Source organism: Apodemus sylvaticus, chromosome 2, assembly GCF_947179515.1.
Source record: "Apodemus sylvaticus chromosome 2, mApoSyl1.1, whole genome shotgun sequence".
NCBI lineage: Eukaryota > Metazoa > Chordata > Mammalia > Rodentia > Muridae > Apodemus > Apodemus sylvaticus.
In genome coordinates this window covers 130,156,131-130,177,472 of record NC_067473.1, presented here as the reverse complement: position 1 = coordinate 130,177,472, position 21,342 = coordinate 130,156,131, and the positions used below count along the sequence as shown (strand labels likewise).

The window sequence follows — 21,342 nt, the reverse complement described above, 5'->3', positions numbered from 1 at the left end:
GCTGGGAAGACATGAAAGTTCAGAGGAGCTCAGAGGGCTCCAGAAAGACATGGAGCTGGGGAAGTTCCCCAGTAGAAGAGTTCCCAAAGTGCTGTTGTGGGGAAGGGGAGACAAAGATAATACTGACCCCTGAGCTTGAGCAGAGGGTGCTGGCCAACTGAACATGTTGTGTCCATGGCATTGTAGTGGTGTTTTCTTTCTTTCTTTCTTTCTTTCTTTCTTTCTTTCTTTCTTTCTTTCTTTCTTTCTTTCTTTCTTTCTTTCTTCCTTCCTTCCTTCCTTCCTTCCTTCCTTCCTTCCTTCCTTCCTTCCTTCCTTCCTTCCTTCCTTCCTTCCTTCCTTCCTTCCTTCTCTCTCTCTCTCTCTTTCTCTCTCTTTCTTTTTTTCCCATCTTGAGGATATTGGGCAGGCTGTGGCCCATGGTTCGGTGACCCAGGAGATATGTGACCTTAACATACCTAGAGGAAGGCAGACAAGTGGAGTCAGAGTAGTGTCCTTGGGTTTCACTGTGTGACCACAGTGCGTGCCCTGGATCCACTATTACACTAGTAGCTGGGAGAACCTGCTTCTCTGAGATGACAAGGGCTCCTGTCCCCAAATCATCATGCAGCTGATGGTCCTTCTGTGCTGTAGTGAGAAAGAGTCACTTGTTAGCAGCTGTGTGGTATGGCCTGGTGGTGATAATTTTGACAAGGTTTGAACATAGACATTTGCAGATGGAGCAAGTGTCTTATTCCTTTACTGAATGAGCTGTCATTAGCCACTCATCTTTTTCTACAGTCAGGTACCTCCTCTCCTGTGTCCCCCACCCCCACCCCCTGCATTTTTTGGTTATATGTGGCCCCATAGCCAGAGCACAATGCGTTTAGTTTTTCTTAAAGTTGTATGTGATACCTCTCCTTGAGAAGTTCAACGTCACACTGAACCAGACCCATGATACTCCTTCGGGAGATAGGTGTTCGCTGATGGGGTCAGAGGTTGACCCTGTACACTGTGGAAGGAACAGCTCCTAGATCCTGGACTCCGGGCAGCTGGGAAAGTAGATGGCAGAATTCACTTTAAAATCAAGTGGAGTGTGTGTGTGTGTGTGTGTGTGTGTGTGTGTGTGTGTGTGGAGGGGGGGTTGCCATCCTGTGTGATGAGGTGGCAGAGCTGATTGTTTCAAAAGGGCCGTTTGTCCTGGCCAGTTATGACAGTTTATGTTAGGCTGAGGGGAGTAGCCAAAGAAAGGAAAACAGACCTTTGACTGCAGCCCTAGGGAGGGGACCCGAAACGAAAGGTTTATCAGAGCATTTGAGCATTTTAGCCCTGACTGCTGACCTGTCGGGACTGTGCAGAGACCTTTTTTGTATGCATTCAACTGCGAGAGGTAAACAAACGGGCTGTATCCTGTGTTTGGTAACTGGGTGGGGAGCACAGTTTGGCAACCAGTGTTGCTTTTAAATTCTTCTTTGGACAATGGGCCTTGTATACTTTTATATCCTGGCTTTTCAGACGTGGACAGCTTTCATGGGCACTTTCCTAGGGATGGCCACAGACAACAGAAAACGGCATCAGTCATTTTATATAAATACACAGTTTTAAACACTCACTTACAGTAAGACAGGAAGTGCCCTCCCGGGACTCCATCCCCCCTTTAGGTTTGACCTCAACAGTCGCTAATTCCCCAGTCTTTGACTGTCCTTCTTCTTTAATGTCATGAGTTAATATCTGTTGAAGAAGTAAAAAAATCCTTTTGACACAAATATGACTATCACTGGGTTTCACATTAATGTGGTAACTTGGGAAGGGGTGAGAACAATTGGATCATTTTCTGCATGCTGTTCTTAAAATGAAAGCACTGGCTTTTCATTTAAATTTATTTAAATTTTTGTTGTCAGTGGTATAGAATTTGTTTTTTTTTTTTTTTTTTTTTGGAGTGAAACTCAATTAACTTTCTCAGTGGCATGGTGGTAAGTCTGAAATTGGTTGCTAATATGAGGATGATGGCTTTTTTTTTTTCTTTTTTTCATGTAAAATAAACTACACAAAGGCCAAAAGGAAACCACCATTTTTCTCTTCCTTTGAACTTTGCTTCAGAAGGTCTTGGTACACACACCATTTTATGGCCATATCAGATCAAGGTCATGTGTTAGGTTAAGTGAATGCAGTTGTTTGTAAAGTATTGTTATTAAGTAGAGCAGGCAGGCTCTCAAAACACTGGGTCATCATCTTGCCAAGATATCACTGACCTTTGGAATAATATTCAGGATTAAGAGCTCTTGTGTGTTCCTCAAAAATTTTTTTTTTTTTTTTTTTTTGGTGGTGGTGGGGAATCCAGTTAGGAAAGGGTTAATTTTTTCATTCTGATTGTTAGCCATAATGTAGCCAAGACCTCCACCTTGATATGATTCCTAGCAGATTAAGGATATTAGATAATTTCCTTCTATTTATTGTATTCTTGCACTGTATTATCTTTCTATCACTCAGATAATTACTGAGGAAATCTACATTAATTTTTTTTGGCTGGGGCAAAGCCTGCTAAACACAGGAATGATGTATTGATGTTTTACACAACAAAAGTTTTCCTCCTGTCATTGTGCAGTCAACAGAGATATTTATCATATCATAAAGCCCCTCCTTTCCAGGAACAAAGCGGGCAGGGACACGGGACAACCTGAGGTGGAAACTCAAGCCCTACTTAAGGCTCTAAAGCTCGGAGCACTGCTCGCGTTAAACACTCCTTGTGGAGTGTGATGTTGTTTGCTAAATTATGAATGTGTGTAATTAAAATCTAGTGGCTGTTTCTATGAAAGATTTACAATGTTATTTCATCGTTTGTCATGGCTAATTAACAATATTAGATGAAGTTTTTCTTCTTCAAAGGTCTGATTTTTTCTCATTTATTTGTGTCAGAAGTAGTGAGCGGTAGTTAAAGGCCCTTGCTAGTGCAGGGAGGGAGAGAGGCTCCTTGTTATTTTACACCTCAAGGGTCCAGGGTTCTAATCCCTCCAGACTAGAAGGATCCAGTCTCCTAGTGTGAATAACTGGATTTCAAAGTCTCAAAAGTTCATGTCTTGACTACAGAACTCATGCTTTTCCTGTTGTCAGGAAAGCAGGGTGGTCAAAGGAATCCTTTTTGCCAAGGGGGCCAGTAGAAGAACTATTAAAGCAGACCCCCTACACACCCTTTCCTTCAGACATGGTAATGTCCCTTTTAAACCTTGACATCGAGCCCTCCACCCAACTGAGCTGGCAGTCCTCAGACTTTGGAAGATGGTGGTGGGTGTTACAGCACGCACACATGACATTCTGACCCTTCCGCAGGATTGTTGGGCTCATTCCTGCCCCTCACTGTTTCTTGCAGCAGCAGCAGGTGGCTACCCAGCAGTTGGCTTTCCAGCAACAGCTTCTCCAGATGCAGCAGCTGCAGCAGCAGCACCTCCTGTCTCTCCAGCGCCAAGGCCTTCTAACAATTCAGCCCGGGCAGCCTGCCCTTCCCCTCCAACCCCTCGCTCAAGGTAAGCAGCCATTGCAGGGGATCACACGGGAGGCCGGCGTCTGCAGAGAGGGCTGGCGGAGGGCATGGTGTGTCTCCATCTCTACCTGCTTGGGGTGCAGGGATTTACCGACCTGAAACATGCACAGAGAAACATTAGCCAACCGACAGCAAAGCAGAGAGGTCCTTGCAGGGCTTGTTGGTGTCAAGAGGAAGAGTTAGGGATCTGAATGCTCACAGAGGCTCTGCTGCAGTGCTGGGGAAAAGGAAATCAAATGTTGCGCGCCCTCACTGAACATCTCATTACAGTCCTTTGGCATTTCAGTTCTTGAAACATCCTATGTAATCATATTAAAGCATGTTTTACAACATGAGAAGTTCTTTTCTTCTTTCCTTCTTCTTCTCGGTCTCTGACATAGCTCAGGCTAATCTGGAACTTAAAATCCTCTGGCCTCCACCTCCCAAGTCCTAAAGTTTGGGTGTGTGCCGTGACCCTCAGCTCATTTAAATATTAGCAATATTTTATAGAAACACTATTTAAAGAATTTATTATTGTGTTCTCATTTGTATGAGTGTTTTACCTACATGTGTGTGCCTGATGCCTGTAGAGGCCAGAAGAAGGTGTCAGATCCCTTGGGTCTGGAGTTACAGATAGTTGTAATCTGCAGTGTGGGTGCTAGGAATTGAACCCTCTGGAACAGCAGTCAGTGCTCTTAACTGGTGAGCCATTTCTTCAGTGTTCTAAATACTCTATTTTAATATTCAGACACACTATCAATTTTATTTCCACCATGGCTATTAGACATCTGAATTCTAAAAATCAGTGGGATATTTTAAGTTTCTGTTTCTGTTCCATTTTACCTTTTTTTTTTTCCTGCTGATTTTGAGCTCATTAGCCATTCATTTCCAGTTAGTGGGTTTTTTTTCTTAAAAAAAAAAAACTTTGATTCTTTGAAAAATATCAAGGAGTTTTGGTGTGCTTTGTTGTTGTTTGTTTATTTATTTATGGGTATGGGTATTTTGCATGCATGTATGCCTGTGCACCATGCACATGTACTACCCATGGAGGCCAGAAGGGGGCATCCGGTTCTCTGGAACTGGAGTCAAGAATGGTTGTGAGCTGCCTTGGGAGTGCTGGGAATCCAACCTGAGTTCTCCTGGAGAGCAGTCCCGCAAAGTATTTATAGTAGATACCTTGAAAAGCTGCTGCTATCCAAGGCTAAGGGAATCTGTAGGTGTTCTTTGGAGGCCTTGTGTGTGGAGCCAGCTCTGATTTACTTACTTAAGACCAACAAAGGAACGCAGGAGGGAGGATGCAGGTGTCCCATGACTGTTTGAAGACCTTGTCCCTGTCCATGCCCATGCAGTGCGTATTCTCAGACTACCGCGTACACCTTGATAGAAAGGAAAGGGGCAGCAATGATACCTGTGCCAGGCGTGCACAGGCGGGTTTCCTGTTATTCCATCAACAGCACTACACAGCAGTGGTTTAAGTGTTCACATGGTTTTAAGGGCCCTATGTCATGTCTGGCTTCTTTACATTTAAACTTCTGGGTTCTTTCAAATACCACTCCATCCTGTTCTCTCTTTTCCTTTCATTTCTTTCTCCCTTTCTTCCTCTTTGCCTCTCTCTCTCTCTTTTTTTCCAGCAAGACCCTCTCACTTTGTAACCCAAGGCTGGCCTCCAGCTCCTGTCTCAGTTCCCTGAACAACAGCTGAGGTTTTAGATGTGTGTCACGCCATCTGTTTATGCCATACCTCTCTATATGAGGGGTTTGAGCAGCCATGTACCCTGCTGTCCACAGTGCGATCCTGCAGATATGCAAACATGTGGTCGCATGTGGTACCGCAGAGTCCACATCCTTAGGGCCTGCAGTCCTCCCTGCTGTAGCAGCTCTGTGTAGTTGCCACTGGGTGGATGGTAGCCACAGCTTCCTAAGTTTTGGGTTCAGTTCCCTCCTGGAGCAGTGTGAGAATAATGGGTCTCTTTTGTGCTGCTGAAGAGGTAGTCATGTGTCTTGAAGTTTGGGGTGTTGTGTGGAGCCAGTGGGGCGTGTCTGTTTGGGTTTTGTCTCCTGAGTCAGCCACACCCAACATCTGTCCCTTATAGGTTTTGTTGTTGTTTTCTTTGCTTTTAATGCTTGGACTGTGACTCTTTGCTTCTTTCACTTCCTCCTGCCCTCCCACCTGCCCTTACATTGTCTGCTGAGCTGTTTAGTATCGAGAGGCATTGCTTCCATTGCCCTCCATTGGGCAGGAGTAGGAACCGAGCTCAGGGCAGAGGATGGACGCGTTGGCTAATGCATTTCAGTGCTTCTGTAATGTTATAGCCTGCATTAATTACACCCTACGGTTTATTGTTGAGAATGTGGCTGTTCTGACACACCCACCGGACTCTCCAAGCCTGGCTTGCTCACTCTCATCTTTTCCCATTGCTCCTGTGCTATTAAGTTTGCTCACCGAGGTTCATTGTTACAGTACATCAGTTAAGCTGTCCAAAAGAGGGCAAATCGGCAGCGGCAAGACAAGCGCTTGTGTAATGTGAAAGACGTGAACATGGTGATGCATGCAGTGTGATCTCCACAGCAACACGTCGGAGACCCCGCAGGCAGTTCACTAGCCATGGCACTGATTGATGTGCTTAGCAGTCTGCACTAACGATTAGCGCCTGCACCATTAGGAAGAAGCATATGTAAAAGACTAAGGGGCGTCTGCCTGCGCACCCAAGATGGCATGATGCAGATGTCGGCATCGCCGGCATTAGACGCTGGGTATAAAGTGGACCGCAGTCATTGCTGTCTTTTGTAAAGCAGGCATTCTCTTTGGTCTCCCCAGTCTCCTCTGCAAAGTGGCTGGAGAGCGTTCAGTCACGTTGAACTACAACACAATTCTTTTTCATCCGAGAGATGATGGCTTAAAACTGATGTCATTATGAGGTTTAAATCAACTTTCTGCTTGCTTGAACATGGTCACCTGGGTACGGATGTACAAGGACAAAAAAAGGTTGATCAACTGTTTGTCTTGGAGCCAGTGATACCTGGGGTTGTAAAATTGAGTTCCACGACCAGTAATCTGTCAACTGTCCCCACAACGTACATTTTTTAAACCTGTGCCTGCATTTTCTTTTATAATGAAGGGGTAGGTTGTCCTGGGAGGGAGAAAAGAAGAAGAAGAAAAAAAGAAATGTAGTGAGGTTCAAGGGTTAGGTGTTTGAAAGTGCTGGTGATGCTGACTCTGTAATAAAACCATCAGGATTCTTCTGTGGCTCACTCACGGCCTCTCTAAGTGACTTTACACCTGTGTGTAAACCCATAGTGAATGGTATTTTAGAGGCCTACCCCTGACCCCGAGATTTTATAGTTGAATGTTGTCAGATTATTCCAGAGTAGTTGTTCTCAACCTTCCTAATACTGTAACCCCTTAATGCAGATCCTCATGTTGTGGTGAGCCCCAGCCATAAAATTATTTTGTTGCTATTTCATAACTGTAATTTTGATAGTGTTATGAACCATAACATAAATCGCTGATGGGGAGACTGTTTTAGGCTACCCCTGTGTAAAGGGTTGTTTGACCTCCTGCGGGAGTCCCATTCCAGGTTGAGAACCACTGCTCTAGAGTCTCCATTTTCCATACACCTGTCTGTTCTCACCCAGTGTCATTTATCATTTGATTGTCCTTTACACCTGCAGTTTCATACAGAACTGTCCTATTTCTGTTATAATCCTTTACTTTTTCAAAATGTAAACTCTCCATACCTGGCTACATACCAGTTAATGGGTTTGTCCCACTTGATCCCCTTACTGTACCATCCTGGAAGAAGAAACACATGGCTTCTGAAAGTGAAGCGTCCATGTCGTGACGGGTAAGCAGCTCGCTGCTGTCTGTCTGGACTCTGCCATGAGGTGTGGGCATCCTGGGGTGACCAGTATTCTGGACAAGAGCGAGTTACCAAGGAGGAGCTGAAATGACCACCTCTGATTCTCTATGGAGAATGCCTCCAAGCCTGATGACCACACTTGACATCTGGCCCCAACGTACCTGTTGTCCCTCTTTCTACCGAGTCTGTGTATGTGGGGAACCCGATTTGCCAAGCTATTGGAATAAAAGATCGGAATCCCACCAGTGCACTCACTGCGCAGGTGTAACAAGTGGTGAACCCATTTGTCTTGGTCTTAATTTATCAGGGAAGGGCTGCTGTCCCTTTGGGATAGCGTCAGAAGCTTGCTTTTCTCAGAAGGAGAAAAGGTGTGAGAGCAGCTGTCGGCAGATCCATGTTTATTTCCTTTGCATTTGACCCAGAAATCAATTAGTCTGAGTTGAAAAAGAGGTGGCTATTTCTTTCCCTGTGTTTACTCACTAGAAAATAAAAATAGGTGCTGACTTATATGCCTTTCATATCAATACGCCCTCGTGCACAGACCAGCCTGTCTCCCACCCCATTGTTTCAATTGAGTAAACCGTGGTCTGAGGGTAATTGTCAGCGTGCGAATCACAGTGGCAGACCTGCTAGCTATAGGCACATCCTGCCTGTCACTTTGAAAGGTGTTTGAAAATAATAGCTCAGATGCAGCACAACCGGACCCAGGATTGTGTCGTGACCTTTCCCTTTGTTTAATTTGCCTCAAGGTTTGATTTCAGGGGACAAGGATTAATTGAATATGCCTAATAACTAAATGCTCATTTGGGACAGAATCCATCAAAATATAATTGGCATTTGATTTTTCTGAAGGGAGAAGGAAATCCACTCAGCTGTCGAGGATGCGTTTGAAGGATCTCTGACCACTCAATGTATTATTTTTAGCTTCCTTTATAATATATATTAATTGCAAATACTTGAGCATTTGAACATTTTCCTGGAGCACTGCTTGGAGAGACCAACTGTTTTTGTTACTGCTCCTCTTAGAAAGGCGGGGAAGGTTATTGGTCTGCTGTGCAATAATTTACTCCTCTTTGATATGCAAACGATCCACGGTGAATATAAAAAAATCCTATCAGACTCATTTCACAGTTCTTAACCACTCGGATTCTCTGGAGTCCGCCGCCTCATTAGGCCAGTGCTCTCCAATGCTAGCATAATTAAAATCTTTAACAGTTTAGCAAAGTAAAGATGTTTGGCTGATCACGTTGAGATGATTATCTAGCCATTGTATTCTAAATGACAAAAATAAATTAAATTTAGACCTTGGCATTTTTTTTTATTATGTGTTTCAAATGAATATAACACGCACCAGCCTTCTCTTTTCAATCCCGGACGTTTCGGTTTGGTAAGAAACATGCCTGCTTCGGCTGTTGCTATCTAACCAGGAGATGGCTGACTTTCTAGGAGGGCTGTGTTCCAGTTGGTGGAGACGGGAGAACTGCAGTCCAGACATACCATTCTGAGGTGGAGTTGCCTTGTGATATACAGGGCCTGTGGTTGCTTTTCCTCCTTAAGAGGAAACTGTCTCTTTTGCTGTTCTTAGGTACATTTCAGTACCTATCTCTCCTGGGCTCATGTGCCCTAAAATATACATTAAATTACTGCTAGGATAAAGATGCAAAGGTCCACAGTGTTGAGGTTAGTGTACTGATTATATTGCATCTTAAAGACAATAAGGGTCAATAAGTAATTAAAAAAAAAAAAAACCTTGTCCATTTTGACCCCTTTCAAACAAACAAGAGAACTTTATGACTCTTAGCTTATTTTCCTTTCCATTTTTATCCTGCAATGGCTCATTAACATTGATCCCAGAAGTGACAGTAATAATAGTGTTACTTGTATAAAAAGTTACACAGTCTTCAGGAGACACATCCATCAATTAAGCATGTGGTACTAGAAACCAAAATTAATGAGGAAGATAGGTGTGTTAATGAAATAATCATAGTATAATCAATTTGACTGCTAAAAGTTGAAAAGCATTTCAGGGAGACGGTATGAATTCATAATTTATGTCTAAAAGTGATTAATAAAAACTATATTTAATAACAAAGCTATTTGTCATCATTTAAGACTTAAGCACAAGAATCACTCATTTTGTGGTTCCTGGTGTCGGGAGTCTGTGGTTGAGCGAATTTGTTTTGAGGCCTCCTTTGTGCCTAGAAATAAGCTAGTGTGTCTGTGCTCCCCTTCTGAACCCGAGTTGCAGCCTTCGGATAGCAGGAGCCCTGCTGGTGCAGCATAGCTGCACTCCGTATCCTTTCCAAGGTGTCTGTTCCGTGCCCGCACGTGAGGAGGGGACTTGAATCGGCTGCTCAGTGGGAGGACGCACTTGCCACTGCTGTATTTGCCTTAGCTGGGAAGGGAGGAAAAGAAAGTTGTGAGCACCCCCAAAAGCCCCCCTCAAACTAGGCTTTGTTTACTCACTCTTTGATTTAATTACTGTTTGAAGAGGACGGAATTAGCTGTTAATTGATTTGATTATCCAATTTGTTTGTTTCAGGCATGATTCCAACGGAACTGCAGCAGCTCTGGAAAGAAGTGACAAGTGCCCACACCGCTGAGGAGACCACGGGAAGCAACCACAGCAGCCTGGACCTGACCAGTGCCTGCGTCTCGTCCTCGGCGCCTTCCAAGACCTCCCTAATCATGAACCCACACGCCTCAACCAATGGACAGCTCTCGGTCCACACGCCCAAACGGGAAAGGTAGGCGCTCGCCCACCCCTGCCTGTGCTCAGCAGGGCCTTCTACCTGGCAGGGGCCGGCGGCCTTGCCCAGTTCTGGGACTCTGAGACACTTAGTTGTGTGCATGGGGCCTGGATGCGCACATAATCGCTTCAGAATGTATTCGCTAGGGTTTGGGTGAGGAGCAGCTGATTTTCTCACCTTTCCCATGAGCAGTTACCCCTTTCTTAGATCCGCACTCAGCTTCAGAGCCCTGGCAGAAGTCTAGTGGAGCCTCCCTGGAAGGGTTGGCTCTCTGGGCTTCCAGGCCAACTGTGTGCTCTGCCGGGAGTTTATTCCATGCGAACCGAGTGGCCTGGTGCCGGGCATCTTCTAACAGTGGTCTATGCTGTGGACAGTTTCATGACTTGGTTTGAGGAAACAGCACTTAAGGCTAGTTTACACTGCTTCCCCTCGAAGGCGGGGAAAAGCCATGTTATTCATCACGTGTCCCTTAAGGAAGCATGGGGCTTTCTGGGCAGCAGTGGCGCTTGCCTTTAATCCCAGCACTTGGGAGGCAGAGGCAGGCGGATTTCTGAATTCGAGGCCATCCTGGTCTACACAGTGAGTACCAGGACAGCCAGAGCCACACAGAGAAACCCTGTCTTGAAAAACAAAACAAAAAACAACTACAAAAAAAAAAAAAAGGAAGCCCAGGGCCTTTTCAGCATAGACATCAAGGAAAGATCTAAGCTACTTTGAACCGGACCCCAGCCCACTTTCTCCTGATGGCCCGTGCGGTAGTGCTGTCCAGCTGGTATGTTCTTGTTTATAAGTTAAGGCTTTATATCTTCAGGGCCCCCGAGCTTTTGATGAATGACAGCTGAATCTTGGACTGCGTTGCGTTAGCTTAAAGTCCTAAGGAAATGAAGCCATTTGTTCATTCCGTTGCACCCAGAAACAGTATTGCTAGTGTCGACTTCAGAAATGGAATATATAAGGCTCCTCAAATGAACCACTTTTCTTTTTTTCCTGTTTACTATTTTTGGACTCTTTCTTTTATATCTCATATGTAGCGCTTGTAGGCACAGAGGGCAGGGAGGCTTACCAAGAATTTCTCACTGCGAAATATTTTTCTATCAGGCAAAGGCAAATTCTGTATTTTGTTTGCAAGTCTGAATGAAAAGTTTTCTATTTGAAAAATGCTGTCTGAGATACAGCGCGCGATTCTGCAGAAGTGTGCAGAGGTGTTTTGGGGTGGGAACGACCACCTGTACAGTGTTGGCTGGGTGACATGACAGAAATGAAGGTTCTCGTCGCTTACATAGCGTAGCTGCATATATGGATGGAGGTATTACCCCAGTGTGTGTGGCCATGTAATGAACTCATTGTGTTGTCAATCATAAAAAAGCATAAGCACACACAGTTATTTATAGGGCATGACCCTTGGTGGTGACGATGTGAGCAGTAGACATGTTTACTGTGGTGTGTCATCCTCAGTTCAGGATGTTACTCTTACCCATAACCCCTCCCCACACAAAAGGATTCCGCCATGTTGGTCTGGCAGCAGCCTCCTAGATCACGTGCCGCCACCTCCCACCTTGGTTGCAATGTGTTTTTCTTGCGCTCCGTTTAATCTTGGGCTGTTTGGACCTTCCCGTCAAGTCTGTGGGAGCAGTAGGTGACTGTCCCACATGCACTTGCACATGGCACACATAGCCTGGATGTGTAGTCTTGTGCCATTAGGTCTTCACAGGCACGGGCTGTGATGTGGTTCCTGTCTCAGAATGTTTCCTTCCCGGGTGGCACGCACACACATACCATCAGATGCTCAAAGACGAGGGCAGCACATGTTATAACTAATAACTGTAAGCCTCCTGGGAGATCTCCTTGGAATGTCTCTGGTAGACACAGGAAGGACTAAGAGATGCTTTAAAGCCAGTGGACTGGAAGGGATGGAAGAACGGGATGGTGAACAGGAAGGATTGGCTTGTAGCCCGGGCCAGACCCTGCATCCTGTGTTTATAGCTCTCCAGTGGTGAAGGATCCGTGGACCTGCAAGCCAGTCTTCTGTCTTGCCTGGGAATCTATTAGAATGTCTTTATTACTTTTTTTTTTTTTTAATTTCCAAGTAGCAAACCTTAGATGCCTTTTAAGAACAGTCTAGGCCGCTGCCCTTTGTGGTCCCAGCTTTCCCCGTCTCCAGGTTGATGCTGTCCATTTACTGCAGAGTGATTGAGTTACATCGTTATCCGTAGGCGGAACAGGAGGCCCTGCACTGAAAAATGCCGACGGATGCACTTAAGGTATTTGTTGCAATCTTGCCGGCTGCTGTGGAGACTGCACAGATTTTCTGTGACACAGAAAACTCTCTCCCTGTTTCGATGCGCCGTGCTCAGTTTCATCCTGAAAGGTTACATATCTGCAGTCTGGTGGTATCTGTAACTAGAACAGCAGCGAGCAGGGGAAGAACAGCCCTTTTCATGTCTTAGGACAAGTTTGAGAGAGAGTGGAACTAAGGCACAGTCCAATTCCCAGAGACTACGTTTGTTTGATTTCTTTTTTTTATGGTCCTTATTTGTCTGCACAAATGTTGCATTTAATCTCGTGCTAAAATTAGACTGTGGATCAGAAGAGAATTGAGATTTCCACCAGCCCGAATCTGGATGTGTGAACAGGCTGAGTTTTGGTTGCACATGCAGAGAGGAGGCAGTTAGGAAATTATATGATGTGACTTAACTCTCGCCGTTGTTCCATGTTGTGTTATGGGGTATGTTGCCAGCGGTGGCTGGGTTCAGAGGGAACTCCAGCGAAGGCACTTGGTTTTAGTTTGGGGTGAACGTGGGGCCTTGTTCATGTTGAGCAGACACTTTGGCACAGGGGTAAAGCCCTCACCTCCTTTCAGCAGAGTCTGAACTGATGATAACACCTTTGGTTAGAGCTGGCTAAGTAGCTTTCAGCTGGTGGAATCGATCATCCGACAATCAATAGCCTTTTAGCTAGTTTTATACAGATACAGGTACTTAAAAATGAGTATTAGTATGTTTTCACCTTATCAGGATATCTGTCTGTAGTCTGTCTGTCTATCTATTGGCAGTGTTGGGATATGCCAGTCGAGTGGTCTACCACTAACCCTCAGCCCCTTGTGGTGTATTTAAAATCCTTTGGGTGTCGGCCACTTTACAGAATAGAAAGAGGAAGCAAAAGGGAAGGAATAAGGCATGGGGGAGGTTGTCACTGAAGTATTTTCTCACACACTGAGCTGTCAGGGTGACACCTCAGGAGTTCTCCTTGCTGCCACCAAAAAAAAAAAAAAAAAAAAAAAAAGCCATCCCGCGAGGGTATTTGTGAGACACGGTCCTCAGGAGCCCCCTCGCTGGCTAGGGGTCGCGCTTCTTTTCCCTCTTCCCTCAATGAGGGAAGGAGTAAGAGACCCAGCCGCTGTGCAGTCCAGCCTGGCAAACCCTAGCCTGAGTTAGCAGCTTTCAAGGGGATATTTTTCCTGAAAAGATCTCGGAGTGTCATGTGTGAAAACCGGTTGGGGAGAGGAAGGGAGATTCTGTTGCTGTTGTTGTTTTTAAAGCCATGGGACATGCAGGGAGGGCTCTTACCTGCCTCACACGCCTCCATGCCATTTGGAAGCCTCCGTCTTCCCACTCTTCCCACTCTTGCCCTGTACGTTTTTTCGCAGCTTCTGGGAGCAGCCGCCACAGCAGTAGCTCTGGGGTTTGGTGAGCTGCAATCTGTTAAGGAGATAAATAATGTGCTTGGCACGACGCTCCTACTCCCCTCTTTAATTTGTCTTACACAAGGAAAATTATAATTAAATCATTCAGGGTAAACCCTTGAGTGTAGAGAAGGGAAGAGACACACTTTGGTAAAGATTGCCAATAGAAACCCACTTCCCCGCAGCACTGGGTGGAGATGTCCATCAGTATTCAGCAGCCTGCGAGGAGGAGCGGCCCATGTGATCTGTGAGGCGGATGCCAACACTCAGATCAAGGCTTGTTAAGATCCTGTCCTGGACGGTCAGCATCGTTAGAATTCAGTGCTGGTGCCCCGCTTCCCGCTTTGAGTCCCTCCTGACAATTTAATACTGTTTATTGTGCTGATTACATAGAAAGCCATTGGTGCAATAAACACCCCTGTCGTCAGTGCCTCGGAGGAGCACAGTGAGATCAAGTTGAGCGTGCCCGAAGGAGAGACAGGCAGGTGTGCTCAAGCCTCCTTGCTCATGTTTTGCTGCCACCACGGAGGCAGAACCTCTGAGTAGTTAGAGAGAAGTGAGGCGTGGGATGCCTGCACACATGAAGACATTACCTTGTTCACTTTACTTGTGGACTGTCTCCCTTCAGGAAATTTCAAGTTTTGGTGTGGGTAAACAGAATCAACAGAATGCAAATGAAACGTTTATTAAAATGCTAAATTTAGTAAGCCCTTTGAGCTTCTTGGATCAAAGCAGCTATGTAAATACAAATAGCAATTACTACTTAAGTAATTGCTTGAATTAAAATTCTAAATATCACATTATATTATGGTGCACCAGGGAAGGGAGGGCCCATTAAATCAGTCTCTTTTTGCTGCCGGCTGCCGCTAGACTCCTGCGTGTGCCGTGACGACTCCTTTTATTGGTGGGACCACTGGGAAGGCGGTGGGGACCGTGGCCCCATTTTATAGATGAAGAAGCCTAGTTCCAGAAATTACAGGACAGCTCTCTAGTTGTATGCCTGATTTGTGCCATAGCCAAGATCCATATTTGAATCTGACTTTAAATTTTCTTTTCATTCGGTATAGGAGTACTTAAGTGAGATTTAAAACCAGTGTCCCTAAGAGAATATTTAAATTTAATCACAGTCCAGCCAAATGTCTATGAATGTGTGCAGATTGCAACATTTAAAGGAAAATACATTCCCTATTTATTTTTCTATAAATATAAATAGTTCCCAAGTCACTTTATCTTTGATGAAGGGAGGTGAGATTCCTAAGCTATAAATCACTTATGGTCTGAAATAGTACAGGAGGATAAAAACGTAAATCCCCTGCAGGAACCACATACAGACGAGCGCGCAAGCCTGCGCCCTTCGCAGGCTTCCTCCTCTCCTTCTGCCCTGCCTTATAAATCTTGTGTGTCCAGGCTGAATGTCTCATGGGGTCTTTCTTCTAGGTCAGCTGCCCTCTTTCTCCAGCCCAAAGTAGGACTGTGGTGTCCCACCCCGAACCCCACCATCCTCCACATTTTGACTTCAGCCATTAGCAAATGTTTTGTAACTAGTATTTCTCCGAGTCACAGCTCTGCTCAACATTTGTTGCAAGACTTCCTTAAAGCCTTGGGTTAGAGAGTGTCCTCTCAGGTCTGTAAACATGGTGATCGCATGGCCTCTGCTGACTCTGAGGCCACCAAGCTTTCAGACACAGGTGACCCAGACTGGAGCTCTTTGCTGTGAGGTCTGACCTGCCCTCAGTCCAGGCGTGGTGTTGCTTTCTGTGTTTCCATGCCCACTTACTGGCAGAGGCTGCACTGTTGGCAGCCGCCCTCAAATAAACCCTGACCGCTTCTGCTCAGCTCCTGTGCTGTGGACTGCCCCGGCTGATTCTCAGTTTCTCTTTTTGATTTGTGGCCTTGTAGACACAGTGCTGAATATTTGTGTGTATCCCAGAAACATTTGTGTTTGTGGTCCCTGATACTGTGAACATCAGGGACCTTGGAAGTAGAACTTCCAGGGTGTTTTGATTTGCTTACCCTTTCAAGGGGAAAAAAAAAGTAACAAACAAATTTTGGTTGATAAAGAAATGTTGGTGCCCTTGGCTGAATTACTAACATTCTAGAAGTTTGTTTTCAGAACTGTTCTGGGCTCAGGAACCTTTAACTTTGCATATTCTCACAGTGACATTTCGGGGTCCAGTGAATCTGAAATTTCAGCAGTAAATTCAAGTTTCCACTTTTGTGAATAATACTTTCACACTGAAATTTTTTTTTGTTTCTTGTAAATCACGTTGTTTTATATTTCTTTTTGCTGAAAGCACTGAGAAAACTCACTCTCTGACCTCATCATTGTTTCCATTAAGGCATTTCTGAAAGACACCACACTCTCAAAGGCCCGCCTTGCACTTGTTGAGCCTACAAGCTGCCGTGTTAGACACTGAAATGGAGTGCCACGCAGGTGCACACTGGGAGACCCAGCGGCCAGATTCAGGCCTCCCCCTCCCCCCAGCCACCCCCAGCCCCGTTTAATTCTGTAAATATTTTGCTAGGATAGAGATATGCACATTTGCATATTTTCATAAGACGTTTTCATATTTCTCAAAATTGCAAGCACAAGCATTGTAAACCTTAATCCTGTGGCCCACGGAAAGCAAAGATACTGCCCAAAGCAAAGGTGGGTATTTCTTCAGCAGGGGACACTGTGTGATTAACCTTTAGGCTGTTTCTCCGATCCTGCAGCCATTTGCTTGTTTCCAGGTGATGGGGACTCAGGACAGCAGACGGTTTTGCTGAGGGTTGAGCTTTCCGGTGCCTTTCCTGTCAGACTTGGCGTCTGTCCTTTGGTCTGTTTAAGGTGTGTGTGAACTATGGTCTGTTTAAGGTGTGAACTGGTATTGTCACACAGATACCTGGCTATTCACCTGTGCTCACCTGCGGTTGTTTTGTGTCTTGACTTGAGAAACTTAGGAGTCTGAGACCTAATAAACTGGAATGGACGTTGTCATTGGTTCCCCAGAACTTGGTCACAGAAGCCCATTCAAGTATAGAAAACAGCTTCACCAGGCCATGAGCTGATAGGGAAAGTCATGTTTATTCTCATTAGTTGCTTAACATCCTAGACATGTCCACGGGTATAATGGCTTGTCGCTCTTATGCGGATATGGCCTTAGAAAGCCTGGTTTTGCCCACTTCCTGTCCTTGAGTTGAGGCCCATGTTTTGGCTCTGTAGTCAGAGGCAAGTGCTATAACCTCTGTTGGGGTTTCTGTCTTTCTGTTCTTTGAGAAGTCAGAACATGCCAGGTGATGTTGATGATACCAAATGTATCTGTAAATGTATGTGAAACTCGGTGCCCATTGGATTCAGCAGAGGTCCTGATCCTGATTTTTCCTTTTCAATCCTCTACAGTAATTTTTTGTCTCCTTTGTACAGATGTTGCATCCAGACCTCAACAGATGTTAAAACATACAGAAGTTAGAACAGTAGCTAGCCTCCCCCCCCACCCCCCGCACTAGATGAGTCCCTAGGTCTTCCTGACCCTCAAGTACTTAGTTCCCAGGGGAGAGTTCATCAGAATGACTCAAAGTTGGACATTTGATTGGTCAAATTCAGAGGTCAAGACTTGGAGGCTATAACCCCCAACGGCTATAGTCTGTTTCCCAGCCTGTCTGCCTATACTGCTAGAATTGGAAAGACTTCCAAGAACTTCCGTGTTATCCAGTGTCTGCCTCACTTGCCTGTCAGGTTTCAAAGAAGGGAGTAAAGAGACCAGAAAGTGACCAGTGCATCAGAGTGTGAGGCGCACTCTGATGTCGTGAAGAGTAGAGAATAGGAGGACAAGTGGTCATGGAGAGCTGGGTCGGCACTAACTGTGGGTGGCGGTCATCTCGCTGGAAAGCTAGCTCCCATCCTCATCACCAGTGAGGAAGTAACCTACTGGGGACAGAAATGTTCCTGCCTCTGCGTGTCAGATAGGAGCAACCTTGGACTCAGCCACCTATGGGCCGGCCAGCACGCCGCAGTGTGCGCGGGGCGTTCACTGCTCCTAAGCGATCCTTCGGGGGTCTCCTTAGAGGGAGGAGAGAAAATCCTTTCAGAGAAGTATGTCATGGTACCTCATCACCTCCCGTCACCTACACATGCAGGGAGGGCGCAGAGCAGAAAAACTCGAGGATGTTGGAATAAGGGAAAGGTTTGTAGAACTGTTTTCTTCACTGTTCACTTTGTGAAGTGATTAAAAGAAGGGGGAAAAAAGACCCAACGATCATTCTCTAACAGCTGTTGTATGCTACCTCAATAAAGTGCCTTTTACCATAACATAGCATCATTAGACTCTATAAATCTTACCCTGTTTATTGTGCTTAACTGACAAATGCTTTCCAATAAAATGACATCATTGGCATGAGGAGTTATGTTCATTTTATAAGTTTCTCTTAAATTTAGCTGCTTTTAATCGCCTCCCCACCTTTTATGTTGGATGATAGGAATCCTTAACTGTGTTGAATCTGCCAGGTTTTCTACTCCAAATAATATCTGCGGCCTTGTAATCTTTGATCTTGTGGGCATTTTCTTCCAGGGCAGGGCCATTGCCAACAGGAGGTCACCACCTCATCCATGCGCAGCACTGGGGTCGATGTCTCCTCCACCCCCAAACATATTTGCATATATTCTAATACTGAGAACTCCCTGAGGGGGTAAAGAGCATACCCACCAGAAAGGAGCGAGAGCCAGGCTACAGGGACCCTTCACGGCCCTCTATGGTACTGGGTTTTTACTCTACTTATGATGGCTAATGCTGAGCCTTACACCTTTACCACCTGGATGAGATGAGGAGTGGCTTTTCAGTGGGCATTAGCCATCGAGAGGAGAAAGGGAAGCCTAGAGTGTCCACCTAGGCAGGCACGTGATTTGGCTAGGTCCCAGTGTCAATTTTTTTCTCATTTAAACGGCAAGTTCCCATGTTCCTAAGTCAGTAACTGGGCCAGTGCTGGGATGTCACGTTGCTGTCATCTCAAGATCCGTAAAAAAACCGCTTGCATCTGTCTTCCCCCCAAGCCTGGCTTTGTGGGCCTTTGTAGGGGAGAAGCCCCTCTAACGCAGGCTCACCCGGGCGATTCACACAAGCGAGTTACACATGTACAGCATCGCCTGAAGTTCTTTATTCTTCCCCCTTTTGTGATCAGTCAGGGCCCAAGTATATTATAGAGTGTAGTCTCCTCATTAAAACAATAGCGAGAGCTCACAAAGGGAAATTGTTAATATGTGTTCCCGCCTGTCACTTCTGCCCGTGTGAATACAGAAGATAACCGCTCCTTTGGGAAACTACTTCGGGAATTGAGCAACACATCCGCTAGCCAGAGAATTCTCCTAACTGCAATTTTCCTTTTTGTGTGTACTCAGAAATAACATCCTTATGGGCTGCTCAGTGTCACGGCACAGACAGAGCACAATTGCCACAGCCCAGGTGGCGTTAATATGGGACAATCCCCAGGGCACATGTCGCCAAGAGTTGTACAGCTTGTTCAGTGTCTTCATCCATATGGCAATCTGTCCCATTCACAGAAAGGCATCAGGGCTGTGCCGGGTGGGGACCGTGGTCAATGTAGTGTGAAGAGTCAGGCTCTGTTCCTGCCGCCTCCCTCGTCTGGCTTGTTTAATTGTAGACCAGCAAGCATGAGTCTCAGTCTCTCTCTCTCTCTCTCTCTCTCTCTCTCTGAGTCTCAGTCTCTCTCTCTCACATATACACACACACAGTGACACATTGCACACACTCTCGTGTGCTCTCCTAACTTATTACACACCACACACACACACACACACACACTCCCTTGTTTATCTATTATTCAGTTTCAGGAGCACACAGTTAAGAGAGCAGGCACTATTCTAGTACACCCCCCCCCATGATGAATAGGGAGTCAGCTAACATCCCACACAGAGACCTTTCTGGGCTCTCATTCAGGTGTAACTCAGAATTAAGCACTACATGCCTGCACTAAAATTCTTCTAGACACTGAAATGATTTTCTTGATCTCTGTGGTTTTTCTTCCTTACAAATAGTAAAGGCTTCCATTGTCTAGTTTGAACTGTTGAGCTAAATATTTTTGGTTTCTAAGTCTTAAAATTAAAAAAAGAAATGAAAGTGGTGTGTGTATGTGTGTGTGTGTGTGTGAGAGAGAGAGAGAGATTGAGAGAGAGAGAGATTATTAGAATGGTGAGAGTAAAATGTGCCCCTAGAGAGAGTGGGGGACCCTCCATGACTGAGGTGAAAGGAGGGACCTTTTTTAAAAGGCGCTTGGGCCATTTCACCAGAAGGCACCACAGGCTCCATTTAGACACTGGCCCCACATCATGTTCTGCTTTTGTGTAACTATTTGTGTTCTTGTTTGGTAAACAGACCCCATAGCAACTGTGGGCCATGATGTGTTCTACCTGTAAGACTTCCCTAAACAAACAGACTCTCATGACCTTCAAATTGCAAGCCTTTTATAGTCCTCAAGGGAAGCCGGCTCCAGGCAGATTGGCCTCTCTTGCTTTCTTTCCTCCCTTTCCTTTTTAAAAACTACCCTGAAGGCTATCTTTGAGGGACTCTCTCACACAGTTTATGTGAACTGTGAAAGGGCTGAAGGCCTGAGGTGGCTGGTGGAAGGAAAAGAGTTCCCTAACATGTGTAGGGAGACGAAGGGTGCAGTTGTGCCTTCAGAGAGGCGGGCTGAGTTCCTTGGTACGATTCAAGGTCACTGTCTGTCGTGTCTGTGGTTACATCTCTCCTTTGTGTCTGAACCATCGATGGGAACATTCTGGTGCACACGAGCCCCTATATTCAACTCACATTTCTCCATATGAGTCATAGCTATGACAAGAACGAGACATCTCGTGTTAAAGATCAGCGTGAGAGATAAATGGCAGTTTACTTTAATTAGAAAAAAATTGACACCAAGAGCTGGGAGAATCCAGTGGCTTTTGAATAAATTAGAGGGTGGTACAGACCAGAATAAAATGAAACTTAACAGGGACAAATGGGAAGTTGTCCTGAGTTCAACAGCAACCCCCCTCCCCCAAAGAAAAAACACCCCAAAACATATTTCTAAGTGGGACACAAGTCAGGGGACAGGAGTAACTAATGTATCTTATCAACCAAACTTTCCCAGTGGCAGCCACATATCAGGCGTCTAGGCTCTAAGAGTTACAGCTGTGCAGCTTCAGAGTGTTTCCTCGGGGAAGATACAGTGCAGTAGAAGAGAAATGGAGACAACACAGCGCCTTAATGAAAAGGCAGTTAAATGGGCCAGGAAGGAGCGAAGTGTCACGGTGTGGACTTAAGGTCACTCACTGGATAAATGGGCAATGCAGAGCTGGCGAATGGTCTTTGAGCAGATCAGGGCGCTGCAGAAACAAAGGTCCTGAGGTAGGGGTAAAAGTGGAGCCTGCCCTGACAGGCCACTCCCTGTCTTATCCAGGTCAGGGTCTTTGGGTGGGAGATATCAGGGACACTCTCACCAAGGCAAAGCTGTGTAGACCAAGTTAATTCCTCCTGAAGGGCCCTGTTTTCTATCTCTGGAGTTGGTGTGGTGTGTCTTTCTA

At 45.6% G+C, this 21,342-nt stretch overlaps 1 protein-coding gene across 11 annotated transcripts in view; it reads left to right on the top strand.

The window, feature by feature from the left end:
* The window catches only part of Foxp1 (forkhead box P1), a 448,446-nt gene that overhangs the window by 361,678 nt on the left and 65,426 nt on the right, over nt 1-21,342 (top strand). For all 11 annotated transcript variants that reach the window (XM_052174415.1, XM_052174416.1, XM_052174424.1 and 8 more), the window contains 2 exons: nt 3,347-3,500; nt 9,898-10,102. In XM_052174415.1, coding sequence (XP_052030375.1) covers nt 3,347-3,500; nt 9,898-10,102 — 359 coding nt within the window. The remainder of the gene's footprint in view (nt 1-3,346; nt 3,501-9,897; nt 10,103-21,342) is intronic.